The sequence below is a fragment of the Diaphorina citri genome, unplaced genomic scaffold (genome assembly GCF_000475195.1).
Source record: "Diaphorina citri unplaced genomic scaffold, Diaci psyllid genome assembly version 1.1 scaffold360, whole genome shotgun sequence".
NCBI lineage: Eukaryota > Metazoa > Arthropoda > Insecta > Hemiptera > Psyllidae > Diaphorina > Diaphorina citri.
In genome coordinates, this window is record NW_007377795.1 from 151,319 (window position 1) to 162,669 (window position 11,351).

Consider the following 11,351-nt stretch of genomic DNA (forward strand, 5'->3'; position numbering starts at 1 on the left):
TTACCTGCTACTACTACTACTACAACTGTACTATAGGTTCTACCTACTACTACTACTCCAACTACTACTACTACCCCTTGGAAACCTTAATGTAAACATCAGAAAAAAATAGTCCATCCATCATCATTGAAATTTGGTCTAAAGGGGTATGCATCATCATTAGGACTGAATGGTGTTTTTTTTTTTTTTTTTTTTCAAAAATGACTCATCTGCTATTTCTCTCTGTCTTGATGATGTGATTGATGATTATACTCGGTAATGATGATGGCATGACTGATGAGGAGTTTGTCGCAAAGCAAAGGGAGAGACTGAATCCATTCGTGTCTTCGTTTCTTTTTCTCTCGTTTTTTTTTTTTTTTTTTTTTTTTTTTTTTTTTTCTTTTTTTTCAAATGTGTCAATGCAATTTTGTGAATTGGTTTCAGAACGTATCCCTGTACCTTGGGATCATTTGCCTGGAAATAAAATTTTCCCCCTTTTATGGAGCGTAGTGTTATCTACGGACATTAGGTCGTTTCGTCTTGAAGCAACATTTTTTTATATTATTTTTTTTTTTTTTTTGAGAGGTGTTGATAGAGGGAATACCCGATGCCGACGGAGTCTTTTCGTCCGGAAATCGAGGACCGCAACTTAATCCATTCAATGGATAAAATCCCGGGGGGAATCGAACCCACACCTAGCGTCAACAAGCATAGGTACTACGTGTTTTAGGTACTACCTCCAAGCGTATAATAATAATCAATAATAATAATAATAATAATAGATTTATTGCTTGCTTTCTTTTTACAACAATCTTTTCAAGTTCCACTAAGTACATGTAGGTAGTACTTTTCGGCTGGCTTCAGAACCCTTTTTTCTGGGACATGGACGTGTTTGGGTTAATTCGTCATCATCATTATCCTCCCCTCGAAATGCGTTTCCCCTCCAATAGTGAGACTTTGTACATTTCCAACAGATCAATATCTTTAGCTTCACAGCTACTACAAGAAAATCCATTTTATTTGATTTGAGTGATTCATCTTTGAACATTAGTCAGAGCTACCTTTATCTTATCTCACTGTCGAGTGTCTCCTCGAATTTATTCCACAAAGCAACTTTTTATTCCTTAAAAGGAAAAAAAAAATCAGTGAGAAATACAGTATTAGAAGTACTTTGTAGAATAGGTCCTACTCCCTTGCATTACAAGTAAATTTTAAACTTGTACTAAGGAGGAAGGGGGCAGCCCCTCCCACGGCCCGTTCTCTATTCTGATTTTGATAACACCCTGTTTTTTAGGGCCTGAGTATGAGTACTTGGTTCAGGAATTTCACTTTTATTTATTTCTTGATGGCCCTATTTTATGTTCTAGGAATTTCACGGGTTTTTCATTTTTATTCTTTATGAAAATTGGATTTAATAAAAAGAAACGAGTTAGATACATTACTTTTCTTATTAAAGGATATGAAAGGATAAGCAACAAATAGAATAGAGATCGGTGGGACCTATTCCAAGACCTACTCCGCACTCCCTACTCCTCATTTTTTACTGAATTGGCGAAGTTTCGTGGAGTAAAAAGCGAAGTGCGAAGTCGGTTTTGGGACGGGGGGGACGGGAACTACCCCCCACTCCTCCATTTTTTGGATATTATCGCCAAACCCCTTTGTCACCCCCTTGAGAATCATTTTGATCCGAATCAATTTAATTGATTTTCCAATTTGATTGGGTGTCAATGGCCACGTTAATTATGGAGCACATTTTCAGGGAGAGGAATCTTGCGGGGTATTTCAGGACAGATTGTGATTATTTAGTAGGATAGGATATGCTTGGCTTGTTTGTTTGTACAGTCAGGCATTGAAGTGGTAACCTACGCAAGCTTGTGGGATAGATTCGTAGAAAGGAGTATTCTCATCATTTCATAATTCTGGCCAAAATTCTGAAAGTGCACACTGGAGAAATGTACTTGTTTTGAATGAAACATGAAATTGGGGTCTTGTGAAACTGATAGATTAACACAGTGCAGTGCACACTAGGTTCATGAAACACATTTTATCAGTTCTATCCACCAAAGTGTCATGTATGAACAACAATAGCATGAAGTAGGTAGAAGAAGAAGGGGAATGCAGTAGGAAAAGGAAAATGATCAATGAATCATCTCTTATCATGATAACTCTTTTTCATTTGTAGGAGAAAGAGCAGCAACCTCAAGAAAACACAACAACCACTGCTGTCACAACTCCCGAAGTGGAATCTGAGTTGATGATCAAACACCCTCTGCACAACAAATGGACTCTGTGGTACTTTGAAAATGACAAGAACAAAGGATGGGAAGAAAACCAGCGTGAAATTACCAGCTTCTCCACTGTTGAAGACTTCTGGTGGTGAGTTTGAAAGAATAGAAGCTACTTCAGAAGCATTGACATTGAAAAGGAGCTGTCACAAATGAGCAGTGACCAGTCTTATTATAGGATTAGGTTAAACACTATAGGGAGCTCTCTTTTTCTTTGTCATAGCTTCTGAATAATTACCAAATATAACTTGTTTATCCTGCATGAATGAAACTAAAAAGTCCCTTTACTCCAGCAGTCTAAACAAGGTCTCCTTGAATGAAACTAAAAAGTCCCTTTACCCCAGCAGTCTAAACAAGGTCTCGTTTATTTTTTTAGGTTCTGTTGAAGCTGGTTTAAATTTAAGTTAAGGGCCTGGTTTGTTAAACTTCCTTGGTTTTCTTATAGAGAGAGGTTATTCATAATGAGGTTTCTTCTCTGTAAGGTACCAATCTAAAATCAAGTCCACATAGTCTCCAAAATATTCCCTCGCCTAAGATGGATTAAAAATTTACATTGCATATAGGGTTAGGTTAAACACTATAGGGAGCTCTCTTTTTCTTTGTCATAGCTTCTGAATAATTACCAAATATAACTTAATTATCCTGCTTGAATGAAACTAAAAAGTCCCTTTACCCCAGCAGTCTAAACAAGGTCTCGTTTATTTTTTTAGGTTCTGTTGAAGCTGGTTTAAATTTAAGTTAAGGGCCTGGTTTGTTAAACTTCCTTGGTTTTCTTATAGAGAGAGGTTATTCATAAGGTTTCTTCTCTGTAAGGTACCAATCTAAAATCAAGTCCACATAGTCTCCAAAATATTCCCTCGCCTAAGATGGATTAAAAATTTACATTGCAAAAAATACTTGATTGAATTTTCCAGTGTATTCAATCATATCAAGCAAGCCAGTGATTTGCGTGTGGGATGTGATTACTCTCTATTCAAGTCTGGAATCCGACCAATGTGGGAAGATGAAACCAACAAGAACGGAGGCAGATGGCTCATCAGTTTAGACAGAAAACAAAGAAGTAGTGAACTCAATGCTTTCTGGTTAGAAATTGTAAGTGTACTATGTGGGGGAAAACACCAACTCTATTTAAATAGGGAAAGGCTAGGAAGAAGACTGTGGGGGGGGGGACATCCCTTGTCAAATCTGGGGCAAATGTTGTTTTTATTCATTATTTAAAAGTAGTACCCATCAGTTTAATTCCAAATAATAGTAGTATGTAATATTAAAATAAAGTGATGTCATAGTAAAAAAAAGTTACAAGTCTGATGACCTTGGCAGTTGAATGGCTGTCTCTTATGAAGAGGAAAACTAGAGGTGATAACTAAAATCAAAAGTAGATAGGTACTTAGATATGTTTTTTATAATTGAAATCAAAAGCAGACAATTGATAGGTAAGTACTTAGGTATGTTTCAAATGAAAGTTTGTACATTGTAATTTTACTCATTTATTTCATGTTCACAGCTCCTCTGTCTGATTGGGGAAGCATTTGATGATTACAGTGAAGACATCTGTGGTGCTGTAGTAAACGTTAGAGCCAAAGGTGACAAGATCGGAATTTGGACTGTGGATGCCTCTAGATCAAAATCTGATGGCATTCTATCAATAGGGTAAGTAGATTTGTTTCCCCCTGGCTGTATACTTTGGTGCATCATTCAGTGGATTGCAAATGAGATATTTTTTCTCCACTGGCTCTATGTGGGTATAAGCAGATAAAATCTGATGGCATTCTATCAATAGGGTAAGTAGATTTGTTTCCCCCTGGCTGTATACTTTGGTGCATCATTCAGTGGATTGCAAATAAGATATTTTTTCTCCACTGGCTCTATGTGGGTATAAGCAGATTTTTTTTTCTACATTTCAAACTAATATAGGTATACAAGACATTGGATTTAATAATAACTGATTATTCATGATCAACATTCCCCAGCAGTTGTTTTTTTTTTATCATTTTTTTACCAGGTGATCAAACTAAGACCTACCACCATTTTTTCTACATTTCAAACTAATATAGGTATACAAGACATTGGATTTAATAATAACTGATTATTCATGATCAACATTCCCCAGCAGTTTTTTTTTTTTTTTTTAAATCATTTTTTTACCAGGTGATCAAACTAAGACCTACCACCTAGTCACCTACCTACTCATATTTCACTTGTAGACCTTATATTTGTTTAGCTACTCATATTTCACTCGTAGGTCTTTTTTTTTTGTCAGGGAAAAACGTCAGTCTCAACCTAGTATCAATAAGACACTATCTTATTTTCAAGAGCCTATTTTATCCCATTTTTAAGACACTATCCTATTTAACTCCTGTCCTGCCTTTGTAGCTAGCAATGAGCCTACCTATTTTATCCCATTTTTAAGACACTATCCTATTTAACTCCTGTCCTGCCTTTGTAGCTAGCAATGATATTTATTTATTTATACAATAAACGGGATTTACCCTGTACTAACTATTACAATGTTATATTCCTAGCTATGACCTATGTAAATACCTAATTGCAGGGCAATATTGGGATGCAAGAGGAAAAATAGCCTGAAGGTCAATCATCCCGACATTTGCTACATAGTCTACCTACATACATATTCAAGAGCCAAATGAGGCACTGTTCTATTTCAATCCTCTCCTATTTCACTTATAGTCCACCACATTAATAAGAACGCTCTTCTCCTCGTTACACTCAGGGGTCTGAAAATGATTCCGGGCGGAACAAGGTCGACAATTCCTTGATGGAAAATTGAAGGCAGCTTTGGTCACCCCTGAAGTGTTTGGTCTAGTCAGATCTAGGTGGGATTTTTTGCTTTGAACCCAAGGACTGGAGTTGTTACTTTTTAACTGGACCCGGGAGCTGGTGTAGTTTTCATCACGGAACCACTGCTGGAGTCGCTTCATTGTTGCACACTTCTGAGATACGTTTAGGAGGTTGCTGAGACGCTTCCGACACTCGGCTTCTTTTTCTGAGAATGAAAATGAATTTTGTGTTGATTGAAATTTTAAGTAGTATTAATCTGAAGCCATCTTGTACAAAATTTATTGCAAGTGGACAATCCAATGAAACTGAACTCACAACAAGTGTGAACAGGCTCTTAGTTTCCGATCTAGGAGCGGACTGCTTTAGGGACTACAGAGCCGAAAAAGTTCGACTCTGCCGGGAATCAAACCCGGGACCTCCTGTATGCCAGCCTAGTGTGATATCCACTCGGTCACGAGGATTGCTTTCCACTTTCTTTCTCTTTCTTCCCAATACCTACCCCTTCTTTTTCCCTCTTTTTTTATACATATAAGATTCAACATTCCTTGAGTCCTCTCCCCATAATCCTCACTCCCTCTGCTTCCTCTCTTTTTTTTCCAGCGAGATTGTCAAGAATGCTCTCGGTCTCAAAGTGACCCCTCCCTACGAAGTGCACAATGCTTCCGCGGCCAGAGTTTCCATCAAATTGTAACTCTTGTACGCGAGAAGTTCGTCTTTGTTACTTTGAAGAGTTCCTTGTTTCCCCTTTGTTCAGAAAATGAAAAACTTAGTCCTTTTATATTACTTTTGGTTTTATGGGATGACACAACTTGAAGTACTTTACATGGACAATTTATTTTCTTCTTTCCTCCATTAAATAAAAAAACGTAAAATTTCAGCACACACACTATGAACTTTCTTTTCTATCTTGTTGTTAGAGAGAGAATCCTCCATTATTAAATAAAAAAACGTAAAATTTCAGCACACACACTATGAACTTTCTTTTCTATCTTGTTGTTAGAGAGAGCAGAAAATGAAAAACTTAGTCCTTTTATATTACTTTTGGTTTTATGGGATGACACAACTTGAAGTACTTTACATGGACAATTTATTTTTTTCTTTCCTCCATTAAATAAAAAACGTAAAATTTCAGCACACACACACACTATGAACTTTCTTTTCTATCTTGTTGTTAGAAAGAAAAAAAAAATCCTGTTCAAATCTTTTGTCTTCAAATTTGTTTCCTGTGTAGTGTAATCTTTCTTTTCTGATGAAGAAAAACTTATTATTTTTTCAAGAATAAATCTTATAAATATTTGACACCTTGATTCTTTTCATTTCATTTATTTTTTCCTCCCACAACCTAAGTAAACCTAAATCCGAGAAGGAAATTTTCAAATCCTATACAGAATCAAAAATATTGAACAAGTATTTAAGTGAATCACACAGTGGAGATTGGGTAGGTGGTTTGGTACAACATGTATTTCTAAGACAGAGAAAAATGTAGGTACAATATGAAGAGACAAACACCCTCTTTTCCAAGCATGTAGAACTAGATACAATAATGGATAGGGTCACTCTCAGAGATTAAACTTTGATCTTAGATGAAGCAATCTGATAATATGCAATATTTTACAATGGTTGTGCAACATAAACTTTTATCTTAGATAAAAAGAAAACTTAAAAACAGAAAAAAAAAAAAAAAAAAAAAAAATGAAATCAACCAATCAAAGTAAATAATCATATTTTAATATCCAAGTGTGGCCCTGGCCATGAGCAAGAAATAATGTGGACCAAAACTTGAGCCACAACATAAACAAGTAGGTATTTAAGTGAATGCTGTGAAAATAAATAGCAATGGCCTGCTCCTCAGAGCAACTCTACACCTTGGACTGAACATATTTGTCAATTTGATGTGATTTTTTACAATGGTTGTCCAATATGCAACAAATGCAACATGTTTTACGAATACAAAGTTACATTTCACATTTGAGAAGTGTAAAATTTAAATTGTAGAGTTTTTTCTGGAATAACCCTTGATTCTTGAAAAGTGATGAATAGGACCAGATCCTCTTCACTTAGACTGACTTTTGTCATCATCCTCACTCATGTTATCACCTGAAAGGAAGAAGAATTGATTAAAAAAAAAGTACCTTGTGAAAACTCAGTGGTCCTGAAAACTGAAGGACATTGGTCCAATTCCTAAGTTAATATTATTTGTTGGAAATGGATTTTACACCCCTGTCACTCCAACATAAAACCATTTGTATTGACAAGTAAGTAAGTAAGTAAGTAACAGGTTAGGTGCTTGATCTCAATGACACTTCATTATGTCCAATAACTGAAAGGTTTCTATCTTACCTTTATCTTGAGATTCTATCAATCCACTAACAGCCTGAAATCAAAAAGAAATTATAGAAATTTAAATCAAGTTTATTATTATTATTGGGAGGTTATAGGCTATTTTCTGGTTCGTTTTTGTTAAGCTACGCCGAGCAAGACCACTAAATGGATGAGTGACATGAACGGCCATGCCTTGAGGTTTTACTAGCAGAAATCCGGAGCGAAGCGACGGGTTTCGGCTAGTTAACTTATAAACTTGTTATTTATGTTCCGTTCCTTCTGCTTGCTCGCTTACTTCCTTCCTTCCTTCCTTCCTTCCTTCATTCCTTAATCCCATGACCTATAAATAATTCTTGCATTTTTTTCCGTGCCTTTTCTCCTTAAGTACTTTCTTCTTTATTTGCTATTATTATCACATTTTTCCTCTTTTGGGTCACTATTATTCTCGTATTTTTCCTACATTTTGACTTTTTTTTTTTTTCTTGCCCAACATTAAATGTCAAATTTTGACCCCATTGTTTGTTGTTTTGCAGACGAAAAATCAAGGAGCGCCTCGGGATAGGTGCCGAATATCAGATCGTGTACCAGTCTCATCGTGACACAGCGTCCCGAACCAGTTCCACCTCGAAGAACTCGTTCACCCTGTAAATTTTAAACTTGTACTAAGGAGGAAGGGGGCAGCCCCTCCCACGGCCCGTTCTCTATTCTGATTTTGATAACACCCTGTTTTTTTAGGGCCTGAGTATGAGTACTTGGTCCAGGAATTTCACTTTTATTTTTCATTTTTAATTATTTTTCCATGGCCCTATTTTTTGTTCTAGGAATTTCACGGGTTTTTCATTTTTATTCTTTGTGAAAATTGAACCTTTATCTTGAGATTCTATCAATCCACTAACAGCCTGAAATCAAAAAGAAATTATAGAAATTTAAATCAAGTTTATTATTATTATTATTGGGCATATACTTGGATACTCTGACCAACATTAAATAAGAAAATAGAATGATTTTATGAGTGGAAGTACCTATTAACATCATCAAAGCTCAAATTTAAAGTGAGTCCAGTAAACCACAGCAAATTCAATAATAAAAGGAAACTCTTACCTTTATCTTGAGATTCTATCAATCCACTAACAGCCTGAAATCAAAAAGAAATTATAGAAATTTAAATCAAGTTTATTATTATTGGACATATACTTGGATAATCTGACCAACATTAAATAAGAAAATAGAATGATTTTATGAGTGGAAGTACCTATTAACATCATCAAAGCTCTACTTTAAAGTGAGTCCAGTAAACCACAACAAATTCAATAATAAAAGGAAACTTCATGGAGAAACAGTTGATAGGTAAGTATGTACTCAGTTTGACTCACCGCAGAAGATGTAATGGAAGACAAGGAAAACAATCTCTCCGCCTCTTTGAATTTACGGTTCCTTTCCATATTGGTGTTGTTGGTTTTATTGCTCGAGAGATATCTGTCCCACCCTCTAATGACATTTCCGTACAGCTGGGTGTCCTCTAGATATGATCCTTCAAAGGCATAGATTTGTCGTTCCAAACTGGCCAATGTTTCCTAGTGGGAGAAGAAGAGGTCAGCTTAAATAAAGAGTCATAACATAAAGACCTAGTAAGATTTTCTGAGGTAACAATAAGAACTTTGATATTTTGTTCTCAGGTAACCTGACATTTCCGTACAGCTGGGTGTCCTCTAGATATGATCCTTCAAAGGCATAGATTTGTCGTTCCAAACTGGCCAATGTTTCCTAGTGAGAGAAGAAGAGGTCAGTCTAAATAAAGAGTCATAACATAAAGACCTAGTAAGATTTTCTGAGGTAACAATAAGAGCTTTGATAGTTTGTTCTCTGATAACTTTTGAATGTTTTCTCAGATTATGATGGAATTGTTGATATTGTTTTTGATTAGGAATTGTTGCTTATTAAATTTTGGACTCAACCAAACCTTTAGGGTAGTTATAGTAATCTTTTGCTGAGTAATTTCTACAGTTCACTGAACCACTAGTTATCGGTAGATCAAACTTACGGCTATTTCAGCTTTCTTCTTCACAAGGTCTGCCAGTTCACTTCTCACGTTCATGGCTGGGGCTCCTCCACCCTTGCTCGACATATTTAAAGCTACCCAGAGGGTTCTTACAGCATTATCACCAATTTATCACTTTGGAAACCACTAGAAAAGGGCTTTCATTTCAGCTTCCACTTTTTTCTTCTTAGTTCTTTTTCAAAAATTGTTTATCTTTTCAAATTTTACCGCGTCGAAGAATTTCTCCTACTTCCAATTCAACGAGGAAAAATTAGGAAGTTCCGGGAGCGGAAAGCATTCCGGGAATTTTTGAAAATTACGCAAATGTGATTTTTATGTTATCAGTGGAAAATTTAAAATTTGGTCCTTAAAGTCCTTTCCTTTTTTGGTGTTTTATTAAATTTTGCCTCTTATAGTTGTCTAATGTCTACTCTCTACTTGGACACCTGCCACTCCTACAACACAAGGACATACAGGTTACATAACCTCAGCCACCTTACCTCCTGAAGCAGTGAGACTTACATCTTAAAATCCTGTTCAAATCTTTTGTCTTCAAATTTGTTTCCTGTGTAATCTTTCTTTTCTGATGAAGAAAAACTTATTATTTTTTCAAGAATATATCTTATAAATATTTGACACCTTGGTTATAATCCTGTTCAAATCTTTTGTCTTCAAATTTGTTTCCTGTGTAATCTTTCTTTTCTGATGAAGAAAAACTTATTATTTTTTCAAGAATAAATCTTATAAATATTTGACACCTTGGTTATTTTCATTTATTTTTTCCTCCCACAGACTAAGTAACCTAAATCCTAGAAGGAAATTTTCAAATCCTATACAGAATCAAAAATATTGAACAAGTATTTAAGTGAATCACACAGTGGGGATTGGGTAGGTGGTTTGGTACAACATGTATTTCTAAGACAGAGAAAAACGTACAATATGAAGAGACATACACCCTCTTTTACAAGCATGTAGAACTAGATACAATAATGGATAGGGTCACTCTCAGAGATTAAACTTTGATCTTAGATGAAGCAATCTGATAATATGCAATATTTTACAATGGTTGTGCAACATGTTTTACGAATACAAAGTTACATTTCACATTTGAGAAGTGTGAAATTTAAATTGCAGAGTTTTTTTCTGGAATAACCCTTGATTCTTGAAAAGTGATGAATAGGACCAGATCCTCTTCACTTAGACTGACTTTTGTCATCATCCTCACTCATGTTATCACCTGAAAGGAAGAAGAATTGATTTAAAAAAAAAAAAAAATGTAGAAAATGTTGAAGTACCTTGTGAAAACTCAGTGGTCCTGAAAACTGAAGGACATTGGTCCAATTCCTAAGTTAATATCATTTGTTGGAAATGGATTTTACACCCCTGTCACTCCAACATAAAACCATTTGTATTGACAAGTAAGTAAGTAACAGGTTAGGTGCTTGATCCCAATGACACTTCATTGTGTCCAATAACTCTCTCTCTCTCTCTCTCTCTCTCTCTCTCTCTCTCTCTCTCTCTCTCTCTCTCTCTCTCTCTCTCTTTTCCCTCCCCGTAAATGGTACTCAATGTACATTGTATATTCCTCTGGGAGAAAATGAATCTACTAATATTCACGTATCTCGTACTTACTCTTTGTAAATACAATGGTATATGAATGAGATGTATCTACTGCATATACAATATGTCGATACCTATTACAAACATACCGAGATGGAAGATAAGATAAAAAAAAAAGATATATTTCAGTTAGACAGTGATTGATGAAGATTGATTGACAATAACATCACACGTGTGATATACTTATCCCTATTCAGGACGCTGTTTAGAACGATCCTAGAACTGCGCAGAAACGTATGCGCACAAACACAATAATGCGTTGCCTGCAAGGGAGCTTTGCTCGGGACATTTGATGTGACGTCATCGCT

At 35.6% G+C, this 11,351-nt stretch overlaps 3 protein-coding genes across 6 annotated transcripts in view; 2 read left to right on the forward strand and 1 right to left on the reverse strand.

Moving 5' to 3' along the window:
* LOC113466926 (tRNA (adenine(58)-N(1))-methyltransferase catalytic subunit TRM61-like) overlaps nucleotides 1–1,793 on the forward strand; it is a 3,716-nt gene extending 1,923 nt beyond the window's left edge. Inside the window, exon 2 of the mRNA XM_026822734.1 lies at nucleotides 1,597–1,793. Within this exon, the coding sequence (XP_026678535.1) occupies nucleotides 1,597–1,696 (100 nt within the window). The 3' untranslated portion in view covers nucleotides 1,697–1,793. The remainder of the gene's footprint in view (nucleotides 1–1,596) is intronic.
* The window catches only part of LOC103508014 (eukaryotic translation initiation factor 4E), a 14,776-nt gene extending 6,521 nt beyond the window's left edge, over nucleotides 1–8,255 (forward strand). Inside the window, exons 1-4 of one of the 3 annotated variants that reach the window (XM_026822733.1) lie at nucleotides 1,935–2,355; nucleotides 3,179–3,356; nucleotides 3,769–3,914; nucleotides 7,919–8,255. In XM_026822733.1, coding sequence (XP_026678534.1) covers nucleotides 2,234–2,355; nucleotides 3,179–3,356; nucleotides 3,769–3,914; nucleotides 7,919–8,033 — 561 coding nt within the window. In that variant the 5' untranslated portion in view covers nucleotides 1,935–2,233 and the 3' untranslated portion in view covers nucleotides 8,034–8,255. Of the gene's footprint in view, nucleotides 1–1,934; nucleotides 2,356–3,178; nucleotides 3,357–3,768; nucleotides 3,915–5,663; nucleotides 5,989–7,918 lie in introns of those variants that run through there. The other 2 variants (XM_026822732.1, XM_008472541.2) reach the window with 2 other exon arrangements.
* On the reverse strand, nucleotides 6,812–9,635 carry LOC103508013 (chromatin modification-related protein MEAF6). 2 transcript variants are annotated; one of them, XM_008472539.3, is made up of 4 exons: nucleotides 9,427–9,631; nucleotides 8,759–8,959; nucleotides 8,487–8,520; nucleotides 6,812–7,160 (listed from the first exon to the last, which is right to left on the reverse strand). In XM_008472539.3, the coding sequence occupies exons 1-4, from the start codon at nucleotides 9,508–9,510 to the stop codon at nucleotides 7,117–7,119; spliced, it is 363 nt and encodes a 120-aa protein (XP_008470761.1). In that variant the 5' UTR covers nucleotides 9,511–9,631; the 3' UTR covers nucleotides 6,812–7,116. The 2 variants fall into 2 exon arrangements, with proteins under 2 accessions (XP_008470761.1, XP_026678536.1); XM_026822735.1 differs by lacking the exon at nucleotides 8,487–8,520 and adding an exon at nucleotides 7,404–7,437 and having other exon boundaries at nucleotides 6,902–7,160; nucleotides 9,427–9,635.
* Nucleotides 9,636–11,351: the final 1,716 nt, after the last annotated feature.